General features: G+C 41.0%; 2 protein-coding genes across 2 annotated transcripts; one reads left to right on the plus strand and one right to left on the minus strand.

The window, feature by feature from the left end:
• Window positions 1-3,463: 3,463 nt before the first annotated feature.
• LOC144656761 (organic cation/carnitine transporter 2-like) lies at window positions 3,464-9,677 on the plus strand. The gene is made up of 9 exons (XM_078516998.1): window positions 3,464-3,796; window positions 4,949-5,183; window positions 5,784-5,979; window positions 6,655-6,882; window positions 7,459-7,593; window positions 7,775-7,857; window positions 8,233-8,353; window positions 8,716-8,782; window positions 9,468-9,677. Exons 1-9 carry the CDS (start codon window positions 3,485-3,487, stop codon window positions 9,660-9,662), a joined length of 1,572 nt encoding a protein of 523 aa, XP_078373124.1. The 5' UTR covers window positions 3,464-3,484; the 3' UTR covers window positions 9,663-9,677.
• A 1,983-nt stretch (window positions 9,678-11,660) lies between these two features.
• On the minus strand, window positions 11,661-17,443 carry LOC144657441 (organic cation transporter protein-like). The gene is made up of 9 exons (XM_078517783.1): window positions 17,046-17,443; window positions 15,818-16,052; window positions 14,573-14,768; window positions 13,938-14,165; window positions 13,722-13,856; window positions 13,407-13,489; window positions 12,653-12,773; window positions 12,363-12,429; window positions 11,661-11,948 (listed from the first exon to the last, which is right to left on the minus strand). The coding sequence occupies exons 1-9, from the start codon at window positions 17,355-17,357 to the stop codon at window positions 11,754-11,756; spliced, it is 1,572 nt and encodes a 523-aa protein (XP_078373909.1). The 5' UTR covers window positions 17,358-17,443; the 3' UTR covers window positions 11,661-11,753.
• Window positions 17,444-17,830: the final 387 nt, after the last annotated feature.

The raw sequence follows: 17,830 nt of genomic DNA on the forward strand, positions 1-17,830 counted from the left end.
CGGAAATGCAAACATTATTTTTTGGCAAATAAAAGTTCTAAATAAAACAAATAATTTCTACAATTCACCCTTTAATTGCCTTAATGCACGTGCTAATGATATAGTTTCCAGCCAACACTTAACCGAAGGAAATCAGGCAATTTTTCTGTGTTTTGTGATAGAATTTCTGTGCTAAATACCGTTACTGCCTAAGGCAACCAACGAGAGAATTTTAATTTGACGATTTTATTTTCCTTACGGTAGAGCAAGTAACTCTTGTACACGATTTTTTCCAGTTCAGGACAAGGTAGGAGTATGGAATGAACTGAACACTTCAAACTTACGGAAGGAATCATCGAAATTTACTGATCAACCGGAAGTGACCGGAAGTGCAAAAGAATTTGATCTTCATTTAATATTTATAAACTCATTGTCTAGACAAAATAATTTTTCTGTTCGAACGAAATTAAATTAAGAATTAAACTATCCCAAATTTCCTAACATTCTGATGTTTAGAAAAAATTGTCAATAAGTCTATTTTATTGACCCAGGGGTTTTGCAAGGATGGCAGGGGGTTAGCCTGTACGTAACCGAACGCCTGGAACAGGCTACAGGGGGTGAGAGGGGGCGTATAGGAGGGGCATTGAAGTATGACGTAACAAATGCTTTAGTAATGCTTTGTATTGCTTTTTCACACGCCCACTTGTGAACGATATCAGTGCATTCAACGGTTTTGGTAAGTGAGATCAAACGGTATTAGTGGTATTGTCAACTGTTTATTCAAGATTCAATATCGAAAAAAATAATAATTGAGGCTTTTGGGAGCATTTGATCCAGGATATGGATATGGTTTGCACCCGGGTTTGCACGTGCACCCGAGAGGTTGCGATATAGGACGGGTGTGGAGGGAGTTTTGACACAGTTATTTGAAACTAAATCAGAGGAGGAAGGATTCAGTAAGCTCAAGGTTTCACATTACACAGTAAATTTTTGTGTTGCAAGGGAAGAAAGGAAAAGGGAGAAGTGGAATTTAATGAATGTGCATGATATGATGTCACCTTTTCTGGCGGAAACAAGACAAAAATGTCGGGAATTTGATTAAAAAAAGAAAAACACGTGTACTGGTTAATCTAAATTCGGAAAGCATTTTCAGTAACTCGAAGAAAATATAAATTTATTCCAAAGCAGGCTCCGAGCCAACGCGCATTATATTTGATAAAAGAAAAAGAGATTGCAGTTTCGAAAGCGACCGAAACAAATGAAGAAAAATTTGAAAAATTCACGAGCCTAAAGAGTCTTTCCCGGGTTATATATTTTGTGCAAATTTTATCACGGATGGAAAATATAAGCACTAAAACTCCATGGCAAAATTTTCATTCCTTTGGGTTGGCCGAAAGCACGTAAAACTGAAGTGTTTTGTAAAGAATTGCCTTTTTAGTGCAGTCATTCAAGTCTACAAGCAGAGTTTTGATATTAGCTATTCCTCCGTTAAGAAAACTGGCTTCTGTAATTTATTTACATCTTTCTTTCTATGTATCTATTCGATTTGCTGATCAATACACTTTAAATTTATTACGCGAGCTATGACTTGTGAAAAGGGCACTTGAGCTGCTGAGTACTATGATTTGGGCTTTTGAGCTGGCAGTGCTTTATACTGTGAAAAATATTCACCACATTTTACTCCGATTCATATTTCACTGTTTTAATATCCCATATCCCTTCAAGGTCAACTAAGACCTAATGGGACATCAAACGGCGCCGCAGTTTATCACAAAAACAGTGATAAAAAGCCGAGTTCCGGCCTAAATTTGATTAAAAAACAACAACAACATTACAACAAATAACAACAAACAAACTGAAACAAACAAAGTATCGGAACAACACGGTTGCAGCTCCAGCGAAATGTTTTTACTCCGACATAACCAGTGTCAGCACAAAGTTATATTCATCCTGGGATCAAATTACTGTTAACGTCATCGGAAAATTACACTCCTTCTTATTAAAGCGTGAACACTTAAAATATGTCTGGAATGTTCTTTGTGTTTTAACCAATCACATGCGAGAACTCCAGACCGCAGAAACCACAAACAACGAATGATGGGTTTCCATCGGTCACGGAACAATATTCGGTTCTCGTTTCGCTCCAATTTACAAGGAAACACTAATTGTAATTCCTTTCTTTTTGAGAACATTCACTGCCGTACTGAAGAATATGTATGAGTGATTTTTTTATAGAAAAAATTGAAAAACCAATGCGCCCGATGCCACGATTTGCCCCAGTTGCCGCCAATTTTCAAAAATTGTAACGAATTCGTTTCTGCAGTTACCGTTCGCCTGATGGCATGTTACAATTTGAACTGAGGTAAGCTTGCATTTTCCGGTTTTTATCTCACCCCAACTATTGTAGCAGACCTAAACACTGATAGAAGGAAGGTTCGTTTCTTCGATATCAGCGAAACGATAGCGGGAAGGAAAAGCGAAAATCAAGCGATTGAGGTGTTTACTTTGCACCAATCTGTTATCACGGCAACATTTTGAATAATTTTCGTCTGGAGCCTTTACAGTTTGCATTCTTACGATCACGGAACCTCTGATTGCCTTAGGGTTGAAATCGTTTGCCGAAATAAATCGAATCCCTTGTTCTACCAAAAAGATTTACAATCAGTAACGAAAACTCCACAATTTTGTATTTTATTTTTGGTTTATCGTGTTTACATCTTATGTCTAGACGTGTCTACAACATACTGCATGCACTGAACCATGTCGTATAACGTCGCTGAAGGAACCGTCCTTTTTTTTTCCTTCAAAAATCCCTGAAACCTTGTTCTGGATGGCCCTCGATACGACAGAATAGCAGTTCTTTAAATTCCTGAAAAAGACAGAGCGTGTATCCTGAAACAAAATAAGAACTAAAGTTGCTCCGTGACCGATGGAAACCCATTTGTTGTTTGTGGTTTCTGCGGTCTGAAGTTCTCGCATGTGATTGGCTAAACATAAACATTCCAGACATATTTTTTAGTGTTCACGCTTTTATAAGAAGGAGTGTAAGACCCGACGGGGGTTTGAGGGTGTGTATAAACCCTCTCTCCTCCGCAGAGGTCTCTTTCGTGTTTCGGGCGATTCGGGCTGAAATAGGGAGAGGAAAGGGGAGAGGTGAAAAGTAAGCGCGCGGAGCCTGGAGAGAATCGAAACGAAAGCGCGCGGGGCACACTGGGAAGGGGAAAGGAAGGGAGCGTTCGCCCTTCCCGTCGTCCCCCGCGCTCCCCCTTTTTTCATTTTTCGTGTTTTCGCCTTCCTCCCTCCGTGTTTTTTCGCCTTCCCCCACGAAAGAGGCCTCTGCGGAGGAGAGAGGTATAAACCGGAAACTCAAGGTCTGGACCTGGAGAAGAGAGAGACCCTAGGAACTAGTTTGGCGGAACCGAATCGGTCAAGCTTCTTTTTACCGGCGTACATTGAAGAGTGTCATCGCGTAGACAAAATCAAATGTTCTCTACGCAAACCCAGAATGCAGAAATCGGCAGAAGATAACGAAGCACTTAGCCAAGTTTACGAGAAAACCGAGTTCGACCAGTTGTTGATTAAAATTGGAGGTTGGTCCCGATTTCAGCATATTCAATGGCTTCTTCTTTTCCTTGCTGGTGTTCCACAGGCATGGTATACCTTTGCTCCAGCTTTTGCCGCCGCTAAACCAAACGAAGGTCAAATTTACTGCGTCGAAAAGCCAGATTTACAAGGAGAAACTTTTTGTGCAGCGTGGCAAAACGCAACGTGTCAAGATGTGGGCTACAGAGTGTCTTATTCATCCATTGTCACCGAAGTAAGTAAATTTAAAATTGATTTACAGACAAATGTGAACTGTAAAATTCAGTATTTTTATGCTACAATAACCTGAACATTACTTCAGCTATCGCAATTACGACTGAAACAGTGATGATGATGCAACGCAATGAAATTAACACTGTCAGCGTCTGTTTACGTTGTTCTTTGCAGTTCCGCGTGACCTGTCTTAGTCACGAAATCTCTTTTGCAGCATCCTCAAAGACGTTAACTTGCAGAGGAATTTTCTAGCTCTTTACGATAAATTGGTAACGGACAGTTCGGGAAAATTAGTAGACATCAGGAGCTACTCTTCGGAATATAATAGAGAATGTGAGTCCAGAGTGTGCGTGTTTTACATGCATGGGAACAACCCTTAAGGCCCGGCCAAACGCACGCAACATTTCAATGCAGCATATTGCAGCATTGTTGTGCACGGCAACATGTTGCACGCGTTGGCCACCCTGTTGCAATATGTTGCAAGATGTTTGATGGTGTTAGATTAAGTTTGAAAATGGTCAAATTTTTCGCCGGTGCAACATTTTTTAATGTTGCGTGACGTTGTACCCGTTTGGTCACCATTCTCGTCCCCAGAGGCCGCGATCCTTCTGGTCAGCACCCGGGACGTTCATGTAAGCGCCAGAGCATGCGCACTAGTTCGATTTGCTATTTCAAAGCGCCATCCAACATGCTGCAACATATTGCAACAGGGTGGCCAAACGTGTGCAAGATGTTGTGCACAACGATGCTACATGAAAATATTGCATGCTTTTTGCCAGCTCCTTCTAGAAACCTCGCAACACGATCCAATAATGTTGCACTGTGTTGGGTTGAAATGTTGCGTGCGTTTGACCGTGCCTTAATGCTCTAATATAAGGCACCGATTATGCCTCCTGGTAGATGCTTTATTTGGAGACTCAGAGGGAGTAGCATGGGACAGCTAACATTTATCACGGCACAATGTTTCTGGTTAGACGTTGAGGGGTTGGGTGGAGGTGGGTGTAAGGGTGTTGGAAAATCTAAATGAAACTATCAAAAGTGACGAGCAAAAGAAACGTAGTAGTCATTCTCAAAAGGTTGAGAATCTAAGAAGAAAGTGAATTAACGCCAACACATGATTATAAGACACCTGCTCTTTTCCTTCTTTTTCCAGTGGAACATTTTATGCGACGATGCCAAGAAATACGTGCCACTTACAAAGACGATATTCTACGCGGGCAAGCTTGTCGGTGCTTCCTTCTTCGGTTGGGTGTCGGACAGATATGGACGGCGTATGACCCTGCTGATCACCATGCTAATTCAGTTCATTGCCTCCCTGATTGAAAGTTTCTCCGTTAATTTCGTCATGTATGTCGTCCTGAGGGTTCCCATTGGAATTTGCAGTGGAGGTGAGAGCAAAGAGACTTTAATTGGTTTTGAGTCGAATTTCACTAACTGTTCCTCCAACGACCATAATTGTTCGTCCCGATCGAACATGCACCTATCCATACCCTTCACTCTTATTAAAACCAGGCTTTTTACAACGATCAACTCTCAACAGCAGCCGTTGTAGATTAGTTCAACTGTATAACATCAAACCAAAAAAAAAGCACTCGTGGTCCCGTCTAGCCTGTGCCAGGCGTTCGGTTAGTTGGTAGCAGCGCGAAAAACGAGATTAGCGTGACCGCTCCCCTTTTTCGAAAAAAGAGGCTAAGTCCCGTCTATTCCATTACGTGAAAACTAGGGTTTGTTGAACGTCTCCTTTATAAGGAAGTGAAATAAAAAAGATTCAGTGGGATTCAAAGGATAACAATAGTTTGAAATGGTTAACGTGCATAATGGACAAAGAGCGCAGCACGTTATTAAACGAGGGCGGAGAGAAAGAGATAGTTAAGTGTATTGCCCAAGAATACAACGACCGTGGGCCAGACCAGTGCTTGAAATCGGTTTAGTGCACAACCCATGAGGTCACCACCCATAAAACCTTAACCAAGATTTCCCTGTTTCAGGATGCATGATAGCGGCCTTCTTGCTTACAACGGAGATGGCCACACCCCAGTGGCGTAATTGGGCGAACTGTGTATCTAAAGTGGCTTATGGGGTTGGGATTGCTGTGTTGGCGTTGATTGCATATTTTGTAAGAGACTGGAAATCATTCAGCCTGTTGATCACGCTTCTGAACTTGCCGTTTATAGCGTACTACTGGTAAGTGACACGTGATTTTTGGCCGGAATATCTAGTCTATATCGTATTTAGGCCCGAATGACTGTTTCGGAACAAAAACTTCAGTGCACGCATCACTTCATCCACAAACAGTTTTAGTAGCCAATCATAACCAAGCATTCGGTTAAGAGCGCGGGAAAAGTCATGTAAGGCAAGCCCGCTTTTGGTTACAGAAGAATTCAAGTTTAAACCTGCAAAGCTAAAATAACATATAATTTGTTTTACCTATGTATACCCCTAAAAGGAACATATAAATTGGACGACTTTCCTTTCACTGTCGTAAAACGAAAATACAAATTATCACGACAAGTTGTGGTACGGCGGTAAATCAGAACTCTACGTCAAACACGAAAGTGGCGTCACGTGTGAAACGCGGGAGGAGTTAAGCAGAGGGAAGCGCGGGAAAACATGGCCAGTGGCAAGCGCGGGAAAACATGAAACCGGCGGCAAATAGCGTAAATAGACCAATCAGAACTTGAGGTAAAGACTGGGAGAGTGTGCAGTGCGCGCAAAAATTGCGTGAGCCTAATCTCGGCCATTTGACTGGCCGACATAGCCATACATTATTTTCTGAGATGGGTTAGAGCACCTTGCACGTTGACCAGCTACAGTGCTCCATGATATTTTCAGTTTAATTCAACATTTTGCTTTTTCCAGGCTCATTCCCGAGTCTCCTCGCTGGCTTTCCGCCAGGGGAAGAGTTAAAGAAGCAGAAGTCATCTTACGGCAAATTGCGAGAAGGAATGGGCACAAGTACCCCGAAGGAGCGATAGAGCGGATGCAAACAGAAGGAAAAGAACAAGAGAGAACCAAGACTTATCACTTGTGGCATCTGTTTAGCACCAGATACTTGATAAGAATCACTCTTATCGAGGCGTGGTCTTGGTAAGTTGAAACAAGTGCGTATGTTGAGTGTATATTGTCGTATGCATTGCGCCTAGGCTTAGGCGTTAGGCTTCATTCATATGGCTAGCGAAAAGTGGATTTTTTTTTTTTGGGGGGGGGGGAGGTGGTTGGCATTCTGCCTTGTCTATATAGATATAAAACAACGCTAAACAATGAAAAGCCATGTTATTTGCAAAGAAATTGGTAACTTCGTGCGCCATCGTTAACTTAGTCTTGAAAACCATTTCTTGCAGTTCTGGAGCTTCAAATCTTGAATTTCTTCAAATGGAAAGTACTGCAAACATTCGAGCGACTTCTAAACGGCTACAAATATTGCCATTTCCTGTCATAAATGATAGATAAACACGATGAAATATTAAAGGCTCACAAATGATCTGTAGATGAGTCAACTTCTCGCCATTACGATATCCTTTGGGCTCAGCCTGTTAATTTTCGTTTCACTGAGAGAAGCACTTTGACGTTAGCCGTGTTGGATCGAGTAACCTAGATAGATGGTCGATCGAGTATTCCAGTTCCAAAAATTCTTACACTTTTTCATGTTTTTGTTTTATCCAGGTGTGTGACCAGCATGGTGTACTACGGGCTCAGCTTTCACTCAGGAAATTTGGCGGGAGATTTCTACTTGAACTTTGCTGTTTTTGGATTGGTGGAAATTCCCGCGTCCCTCCTGGCGACATATTTGGTAGAAAGGTAAGCTGTGGCATCGGTAAACACAGTAAATCCAATAAGAACATGCACTGCCAGTGAAACTGTGGTAAAAACGTCGGTATATCCATAAAGGCCTGTGGAACGATGAAATACCTTGTACCAAGAGTTTTATCTTTCTTGTACATGTCATTTTATTTCATCTTTATTGTTGTTGCTGTTGCAGAGTGAATCGTCGCTTTCCTCTGATAGCATATCACATTGTTGGAGGAATCGCACTTATCTCTGTTTTCTTTATCGAAATTTCAGGTACAGTAATACAAACGATAGTTCTGTTATTGAACTATGAAACCCGGGAGAAATGAAAACATTTTCGCAAAACTGTTTAATACTTTACAATAGAAACATCACAAAGCGGGAGAAAGGGAGGGGAGGAGGAAAGGTGGGAGCCACTTATAAATTAGGAAAGGTCGGGAACCGGGAATAGGGGTACGGGAAGCGGGAATTTCATTCCCCGCTGTTCACCTCTCCCTCCCACCCTGCCCCCAGCACGAGACGACTTGCCTTGTTATCAAGTGTAGGAGATTCTGTGCAACAACAGTGGCAACTGGCGTCGAAAGAAATTATTCTTTAAATGCTCTAACTTACGTTTGATGGTGATCTATTTATATTATTTTCGCTTAGGAAGGCAAGATGATTTCTCAAACCTTCTTATCGCTTTGGCGTTAGTTGGCAAGTTCACCATTTCTGCCTCCAATTATCAAATGTACATCCACACTGCTGAACTGTATCCTACAGTTATAAGGTAAATAACCCGCGTACACAGGTTTAGATAACTTGGTCAGTTAACGGGTTGCTACGATTTTTAATTTGTCATTGAATTGATATAGTGTTGTTGCTGTTACTGACGTTACTGCTAAATCCTCCCGAAAATATACCATTTGGTATAACTTTATTTTTGTTATGAACAATAACAACAAACCTTTAGCCATTTTATGACGGGTAAAGAAGGCGGTCGGAGATCAGGATCAGCGCGCAAGCGAAGAACTCCCTCCCCTTCACCTCTAGCATGGAATTACAGGAGAGGTTGCTATCAACCACAATCAAGAAAATTGCGTGCGCATTTTTTATGATCTCAAAGTCGTTTCTTTTGCGTTTTTTAAACAGAACCATTGGAGTAGGCTTTTCATCAATGTGTGCAAGAGTAGGAGGAATGGCCGCCCCATACATTGTGGTTAGTTAAACAGAATGACGCATGGAAATTTATTCTCCCATTGCAGAACAGAATTGATATGTATATTTGGACAGAAGTACAACTGAGCATGTCTTCCGCCTCAAGAAACATTGTTTTTTCTCGTATTTTTCCAAATTGAAACTAGGTTAAGAAACGAAAGCAGAATTCAGGTATACTTGTTTCGTAACGTTCATTGGCTCGGAACACGTTAACGTTACATTAGGCTCGATTACCAACCGCTGTTCGAAAAGGAATATACACCGTACTCGAGAGAGCGGCTGAAATCGAGCGTAACATTACATCCCTCTCGCGTAATCATTTTTTAGGACATTATCTCGCTAAACTGGGCTTAGGGGGGCTTTCACTTGGGTGTCGAAAGTAATTCGCGTTTGCTTTGATTTTGCATCACTACGCTTACTGATTGGTTTAAAAAAACCCGTGCCACTTTCTCAGCCAATCAGAAGTAGATCCAAAACCAAACGTGAAATCGCACGCGAAAGATTTCCCGCGCTTCGCACCGGCTACATGTATTTACTTGGAGTTTTGATTGGTTCACTGGATTGTTTTCGTCCTTTGTGATTGGCCAGAGTGATTATTTGGGCTTTGGTTTTACGACACTCGATCGAAAACCGCTCAAAACGACAGAGAAATTGTTGTTATAACGTTTCCTATTTCCTCTTCACAGGACAGTGCACCTCTGTTTGTACCACCCCTTGTTTTTGGCGCCACGTCACTCTCAGCTGGGCTAATCTCCACAATGTTACCCGAGACGCGAGGAAAACCACTTTCGGACTTCGTTGGAAGTGAAACTTCTGAGCAAGGGAAAGAGCTAGTGCAAGTGGAGGATCAAGAAGTTGCAGGATATGTGTCAAGTGTTTAGATTCACATAGCAAAGTAACTTAAAGCTGATTCCCTTGATCAGCGTGACCTACTTTAATCTTTCCCGCCGGACGGGATTCATCATATATCATCATCATATCATCATAATAATTTTTCTTGGACAATTCTGTCCAAGGGGGAGAGGGAGGCGCAGTGAGGTTAACCCTATGTGAAGCACCAACCCGTGAAACAAGGCCAGACCACGACACCGGGAACTCTGTGCCCTACTAGTTGCGATAAGTGTGTTGGTTCTTTAACGTCCCCTGCTGGAGACGGAACCTACGGTTTATCTTCCTTATCCAAGAAGCCTAACCATTTGCAGATGTCATATTGCAAAGGCAGCACGTTTTCCTCTGTTATTCTAAGACCCTGAGTGTTGGTCTGGTCTGGGAGTCGAACCCGAGACCACCCGCACGACAGTCCGGCGCTCTACCTATTGAGCTAACCGGTCGGCGGTTAACTGTTGCATGATTCATTTGGGATAAAGTTTGGAAATCAGTTTTGGGGGCGCAACTTTTGCAGGCTTTCACAAATCAACCAAATGCAACGCTGGAAACATGATAGCGGACTGTTTCGTCACTAATATTGACATGTCGAGACTGCACATTTTTTTACTCCAAATTTCAAAATTCAATCTAATTTATTGTTATCATTTAAAATATTTAATCGCCTTAGACTGTTTTCAAATTATAAGACTTGTGGTTTCATTTCAGGCTGTCTTGCCATCAAATCTATTAAATATTAAGTATATATTTAATATGTATATATTTGTTCACTTGTTTTATACGAATTCTCTCAAATAAAGATTATTGGTTGTGTATGTGTATTGCCCAATCTATATTCTCCCAGAGGGTATAAGTCAAGTAAGTCATGTATTGGTTGTAACAAAGTAAAATCTGACACTGACTGAAATGCTGACGTTATTTAACAACGTTCAAAAACTAAAATAAGACGTTTCAGCATTTTTCGATGTATAGGTTGGCTTACTGTGCATATCCGAGCCGCGAGGGGTATGGTCTCCTCGCGGCCGCAGAGCGAATCGAGCGTGAAAAGTAAAAGCAAAGCCTCGCATAGCCTCCTACAATAGCGTTCTTTGGGCTCGCCACACAGTCTTTTCCCCCTAGCGCAAATCAATCTTCTTGATTCAAAAGTGTAAATGACATGAGCGAGTGAATTTTGCCGGAATTGAAAACAAGCATAACTTCTCTGCGCTCTGGCTACCCTTCCATGGGTTCCACTTGCGTCTCTCGGAAGGGTTTTAATCAAAAAGGCCATTTTCGAGTTCCTTTAACCTGAGTTTGATCTTTCATGTGAAAATCCAACTCGAACATATTTGCATATCAAAGAACCAAACTCGCTATGATACCCACTTTTCCCCTGACTGTGATGGTCGAAAATCTTGTACAAACTGGCTAAAAGTACTACACTACTATTAAGGTTAACGAAGGGTCTCAAAGTGGGATGTGATAGGGGGGAGTTGGCTAAGATTTTTGCCGTAGAGCCTAGAGTCCAATCGTTTTACTGCGAAGAGAACAACAAAGAAAAAAACATAAGTCAGTTATAATACTGTTTAATTTCTAATACTTTATACTTCTAACTATATATAACAATATATATCTCATTTATAATAATATATATCTATTATAAAACCGCTTAGGCCGTGCAAGCTTGAACAAAACCTAGTGAACATACAGCAGTAGCTTATAGCTAGTCTCGCAGCACTTCTTGCCTTGTCTTTTTTTTTATGCTACGCTCAGTTTATTTATGATCGCGGCAAAAGCTAAAACTCTCCCAACAGTGCAAGTTTAAATGCAATTTCGTCTTGCTAATTTTCATGGCCAGACGTCCCTAACAGTATTTAATTAGCCTGAAAGAAAGTTAAAAACTAAAATATTTTCAAAGCTAGACACAGTTTGACCATTTCTAGCACGCTGGTACATGTCGATCACAGAAACGTCTTTTTTTTTTAAAAAAAAAAACCATCTGCTTACTCGTCTTAAAACGTTAACAAGGAAAACGTCGGAGCATTTTGTCGGCTTCATTCAGTTCTCGCAGTGCACTAAAAAAATCCTGTCTGTTTTTTTTTTCGATTTTAAACAGTAGAAGTGTAACCAGCGACTTCTTTTTCATCTTCCACTGGAACCAATTCTTCTGCTTCAGAATTAGTTTCACCAACAAAATCCGGAAGTGGTTTTCCACGTGTCTCGGGTAACATCATGGCGACGAGCCCGGCCGATAGTGACGTCACGCCAAAAACGATCGGAGGCACAACCAGTGGTGTACTGTCCTGTAAAAAGGAATAAACGAACGAGAACAGGTTAATAATTGTCATATCGCACAAGTGGTCATGGCTCCATTACTGCATCCAAAGGCAAATTACATGTAATTCTGACTAGTCGTTGGTTGAAATTTGGAAAGTTAAAGGAGTTTCTTATAAACTGCACTATAAAACATCAAATCATTTCTAGGAACACTTCAAAAACATCGGCAACTAATGGTATCCAATTTTGTTTATCAAAATTTAAAGTCAGTAAAACTAAGTAGCGGCATATCTGAAATAAACGGTCTGCTTTTCATGGAAAAAACACTGTGCAACTAAATTAGATTTGAAAAGGCAGTGCATGTTGGCATTTAAAAAGCGTCCTAGAAAAGTGGAAAATATTTTTAAAGGTTGGTTGCCTTACCACCTTTGATTCCTTACCACAATGTATGGGGCAGACATTCCTCCAATTCTTGCACACAGCGATGAAAACCCCACTCCAATTGTTCTGTGTAAAAAAAAAAAAAAAAAAACCCGAGTAATTTTCGATCTTTGACAATTCGTAAAGAAATACTGAAAATTCTTGCAAAGATAATTAATTCCTTGGTAAAAGTGATCGAGTAACGAAATTTGGTATTTAGTGTCCATTTAAGTAACGGTCCTTAGCGCTTTGCTTGTCTTAAGAGAGAAGATTTTGCAGTTGTTTGGATCTGTGTACGCCGGTTATTTACCTGATCACTGTGGGATAAAGTTCAGCGGTATGGATGTATATTTGATAATATGCAGCTGAGATGGTGAACTTGCCGATCAAGGCTAGGGCGATGACAAGGGCCGTCAAATCATCTTCCTTTCCTAAAAAAGTACAAACGAAAAGGCCAGTTAGGCCATCCCAAAAAAATGTTTCGTTTCCCATCGCCCGACCGACCCATTTTTTTCGAAACTTAAAAAATAAATCCAGATTTACTAGAGGCAAGTACAAAGAGGCAAGTACTTTAATTTACAAGCGCATGATCTTGTCTTTAATTAACATCGACACTAAGTTTTTCAAAGGCTGTTTTGTACAAGGGCATTAACGATTGTTCCAACATTCTCAGCGAGATCGACTGAAACAAAATCTTTCGGTTCTGCATCTCCTAGCTTCTTAAATGAACCCAGACCCCAGTGTTCATTCTTTTTTTTTGCCCGACCGACCGACCCACCATCACAAGAGACGGGGCGATGGAAAACGAAACATTTTATTGGGATGGCCTTAATGATACACCACTTGCAGTTGGGTCTGCGGAAAGGAGATGTACCATACTATAAGGATTCTTCGCCCGCCAAAAAATGCACTATTTACTCTATTGTGTAAAAGGTAAGTTACGTATCACTTTGGATTGCCGTTGAGTAATAGCCTCGATACTGGGGCTGCAAATATAAAGACCACATGCGACTAGAAGTTCAGTTCAAATGACAAAAGAAAGAAAAGTTGACAATTTCATTTACCTGATACTTGAATTAAGAAAACACAGAGGAGAGCGATTCCTCCAATAATGTAATACGCCATCAGAGGAAAGCGACGATTAACTCTGCAAAAAAGCAATTAGTAGAAAGCAAGTCGCGTATAGGAAGGAGAGAAAATTTTAACAACATTTATCAGGTAAAATCTCTATTTGAAAGAGCCAAAAATTCGATAGGATTACTGACTAAAATAATATTGGCTGTACTCTACCACAATGTAGAAAGTCAAGAGATAGAAGACTGAATTTATATAATTTTGACGCATTTTTCTCCCTATTTTTCTCATGTTTTTCTTCTTACCTCTCGACTAGATATGTCGCGAGAAGGTACGCGGGAATTTCTACCAATCCGGAAGCAGCAAAGTTCACGTAAAAATCTCCCGCCAAATTTCCCGAGTTGAAACTGAGCCCGTAGTACACCATGCTGGTCACACACCTGGGAAAAACATGCAGAATGAGTAATTTATTACTGTCATAACTCATAAATTGGATTCTCTGCGCACTTGTTTCAACTTACCAAGACCACGCCTCGATAAGAGTGATTCTTATCAAGTATCTGGTGCTAAACAGATGCCACAAGTGATAAGTCTTGGTTCTCTCTTCCTCTTTTCCTTCTTTTTGCATCCGTTCTATCGCTCCTTCAGGATACTCGTACCCATTCTGCCTCGCCATTCGCCGCAAGATTACTTCCGCTTCCTCGACTCTTCCTCTGGCGGAAAGCCAGCGAGGAGACTCGGGAATGAGCCTGGAAAAGCAAAAGGTGAGCGATCCTAGGAACCTCTTTGAAGGAAAGCTACGCTACAATCCTACCTTTATAGTTTGGTTTACACGCGTGAAATCATGTAATGCCTAGTTATGTACTTTGCTATAAAAATCAATCGTGTCTATCCTGGTGACTTTTTCCGTCGGCAAAATGTTTTTCCCTCGCTTACTGCCGTTTATTGCGTGATAATTGACAGGCGTTGAGTTTGGTATTATTGGGCCAATGACTTTTTCCGCGTTTTTTAATGACATGTATGTTTTAACTTCTAGTTCTGATTGGAGAAGAACCTGGGTTGGCTTTTATCACGTTGTTTTGTCGTTGTGGTGAAGTCAATATAGAAAGAATCGTAAATATTAAAACACACTTTTAAAAGAACGTATCTCACTTACCAGTAGTACAAAATAAAAGGCAAGTTCAGCAGCGTGATCCACAAGCTGAATGTTTTCCAGTCTCTCACAAAGTACGCAATCAACGCCTGCACAGCAATCCCAACCCCATAAGCACTTTGAGATAAACAGTTCGCCCAGCGCCTCCACTGGGGTGTGGCCATCTCCGTCATAAGGAGAAAGCCTGCTATGAGGCATCCTGCAATAAGAATTTGGAGAGTAATAAATGAGCATGTTTTTCTAAAGGCTGGTTCTCATATGACCGCCCCGATCGTTTTTATCGCATCGATCTGGTTTGCAAATACTGTACGATCGTAGGCGATCGAAGCGATTGGGGGGGTTCTCATATGATCGTCCTGATCGCCTGTATGAGCGAAGACCTACGAAAATCAATCATTTAAGCCCTAGTGGCAGCCTTCAATGAGAGGGCAAAACTCGTGGCTTCCTATATTCTCAGTTTTACGGCGAAGAAGGGAAAGAGAAGCTAGAAGGATAGAACACGGGCGATCCAAGCGATCGTGACCCGGGGGGGGTACTCAAAAAAATTTTATACGGGGAGGCTCCGCCCCGAGTTCTAACCCCTTACCCTTTTATATACCATTTTGACAGAAATTGTACCCCTTTCGTATACCTTTAACTGAAAAAAGGTACCCCTTTCATATACCTGAAAGACGTGGCGTGGACTTAAAACAGGACTTTTTCTTGTCATTTTCGTGTAGCGCTTAATAATTTAAAATAATACAGGCATAAATTGCGTCTGTTCGAAATATTTTAATAAAAGGCCGTTTTAAAAACCTAAATGACAGATTTCCACACCCTTTCATATACCTAAACTCGTGAAATCCCTACCCTTTTGTATACCTGAAGCCTGAAAAAGGTACCCCTTTCGGGCGGAGCCTCCCCGTATAGGCCATTATAGGGAGTACCCCCCCCGGGGATCGTGATCGCCCCAAACGCCGAAGTCGTTAGCGATCGTCTGTGTTTTGTTCTCATATAATCTCTCAGATCGCAAGAAAACTTGTTGAAGTGACAGAGGCCATAGTAGGAGCAGCCAACATTCGCGACTTTTTCCTGAGAAAAGTATAAACGCAAGACGAGGAATTCTATGTCAAATTTAACGCAAAAAAACACGAGATATCGCGGAGCCATGAGTGCCAAATTGGTTTTGTTTTTGACATTTTTGGAGTTCTGTCGTTGTTTCTGACATTTATTTATGTGGATTCGAGCTATTGAAACTTCATTTTTCACCTCCACTGCAAATTCCCAGGGGAACCCTCAAGATGACATACATGACGAAATTCACGGAGAAACTTTCAATCAATGAAGCAATAAACTGAATTAGCATGGTGATCAGCAAAGTCATACGCCGTCCAAATCTGTCCGACACCCAGCCAAAGAAATATGCTCCGAACAGCTTGCCGGCGTAGAATATTGTCTTTGTTAGTGGCACGTATTTCTTGGCATCGTCGCATAAAATGTTCCACTGGAAAAAAAGAAAGAGAAAGGAAGAACTTAGGTGTTAGGCATGCGTTTCCGTTTTAGAATGTCGGTTAGACTCTCAATGACTCTTTCCGCTCTCTGGTAGAACAAATCGATTAGTTTACTAAAGAACTGAACTCTTATGCTGCATGCGTTGCTGGGCGAGTGAAACACTTAGTTCATTATCAAACTGATTAAGGTAATTCTGGTGAATTTGGAAAACAGCGCAATGTTTATATTTGCTCTGAACACTGAAGTTCAAACACGATGTTTTTCCAAATTTGCGCAGTTTAATAATTATTTATTTTAACCTGCTTCAAGTTGGATGCTTTAACATGTTTAAAAAGCGCTCTCTTTGTTGATTCCGAAGACCTCCGAAAAACGTCTAAAAACGAAGGAGGGACAATTCTTCGTCGAGCTAGTGAAAAGCAGCAAACGCTCACACGTGGCGCCAGAAATCGAAAGGTCGTCTGCAGTACCCTTCTACAGGAAATCGAAAATACCGTGACCAAACAGGTCACGCAAAAAATTAAGAACCAATACATAAACAAAAGAGCGATTTGATATTCCGTTTTCATCCCGGACTGCGCGTAGGGTGGAGTTAGGGCGACGACAGTGAAATGTTTGGAATTCTGCGATAATTTCAGTCCAAAATCCATCATTTTTCACATCTCTTTTTTTAGACTGAAATGCTTAACTGGGCTAAAATTAAGAGCAAATCTTTGCTTTTATTTCAGACTTCTGAGTAAAACATCTGCACAAACAACAAAACGTAAACAAAGCTTATATCTTTTATGGCTCCCTTCCAACTCCTGCAAAGGATTCCAGATTCATCCTGAAGTTACATTCCCACAAGGATTATATATATTGCAAATACCTCAATTTTTACACCAGCCTCAAGCAATAACTTAAATTGCCATGGGCATATGTCTGCTACAAAAGCCACAAAAAAATGTTCTCGATTTGTATGTTATGCGTGCGACATTGGGTAACGTACCTCTGTGACAATGGATGAATAAGGCACTCTATAGCCTACATCTTGGCATGTACCATTTTGCCACGCTGCACAGAACGTCTTTCCTTGTATGTCTGGCTTTTCAACGCAGTAAATTTGACCTTCTTTTGGTTTAGCGGCGGCGAAAGCTGGAGCATATGTATACCATGCCTGTGGAACGGCGGCAAGGAAGAGAAGAACCCATTGAATGTGCTGAAATCGGGACCAACCTCCAATTTTGATCAACAATTGGTCGAATTCAGTCTTTTTGTAGATCCGGCTGAACGCCCCGTCATCTTCTGCTGTCTTGGACATGTTGAATTTCCGAGGCGAAAGCGATCGACTAAACAAATATGTTCAGCAACAATTGTAGTTCGCCTACTTTATTAAATCGGATGAGACGGGGTTATCAACTAGCTTGACAGATGTCAACTGCTGCACTGATTGTGACGCCAAGTCAACAGCTCAAATGTTTTCTTTTTTATATTTTTACACTCCATTGTACCATGGAAACTAAATATATTCATCAGCGGTCAAGAAAAAAGTATACAGGCAAACTACATTTTTTTTAAAAAATTAAATTTATTAATTATCCAATTCTTGTGTTACTTATTTTCGCGGGAACTTAATTTCGCGAAAATAAAACGTGCATATTTCGCGGGGCTTTATAAATTTCGCGATTAGGCAAAAAAAATACGTTAAAACAATCAAACATACGTCAGAAACGTTTAAAATCTTGGGTCTTACATTTAGCGATAATTTTAAAATCGCGAAAATCGGGAAAATTA

The sequence above is a fragment of the Oculina patagonica genome, chromosome 6 (genome assembly GCF_052425735.1).
Source record: "Oculina patagonica isolate OP01 chromosome 6, crgOcupat, whole genome shotgun sequence".
Lineage (NCBI taxonomy): Eukaryota > Metazoa > Cnidaria > Anthozoa > Scleractinia > Oculinidae > Oculina > Oculina patagonica.

Bases quoted from the DNA above. Each gene is read 5' to 3' on its own strand.
- LOC144656761 (XM_078516998.1), top strand. From the start codon at position 3,485: ATGCAGAAATCGGCAGAAGATAACGAAGCACTTAGCCAAGTTTACGAG. The intron at 5,184-5,783 runs GTGAGAGCAAAG...TCCCTGTTTCAG, and splicing joins CATTGGAATTTGCAGTGGAG to GATGCATGATAGCGGCCTTC. The intron at 6,883-7,458 runs GTAAGTTGAAAC...TGTTTTATCCAG, and splicing joins CTTATCGAGGCGTGGTCTTG to GTGTGTGACCAGCATGGTGT.
- LOC144657441 (XM_078517783.1), bottom strand. From the start codon at position 17,357: ATGTCCAAGACAGCAGAAGATGACGGGGCGTTCAGCCGGATCTACAAA. The intron at 12,430-12,652 runs GTAAATAACCGG...TTTTTTACACAG, and splicing joins CTTTATCCCACAGTGATCAG to AACAATTGGAGTGGGGTTTT. The intron at 11,949-12,362 runs GTAAGGAATCAA...TCCTTTTTACAG, and splicing joins TGTCTGCCCCATACATTGTG to GACAGTACACCACTGGTTGT.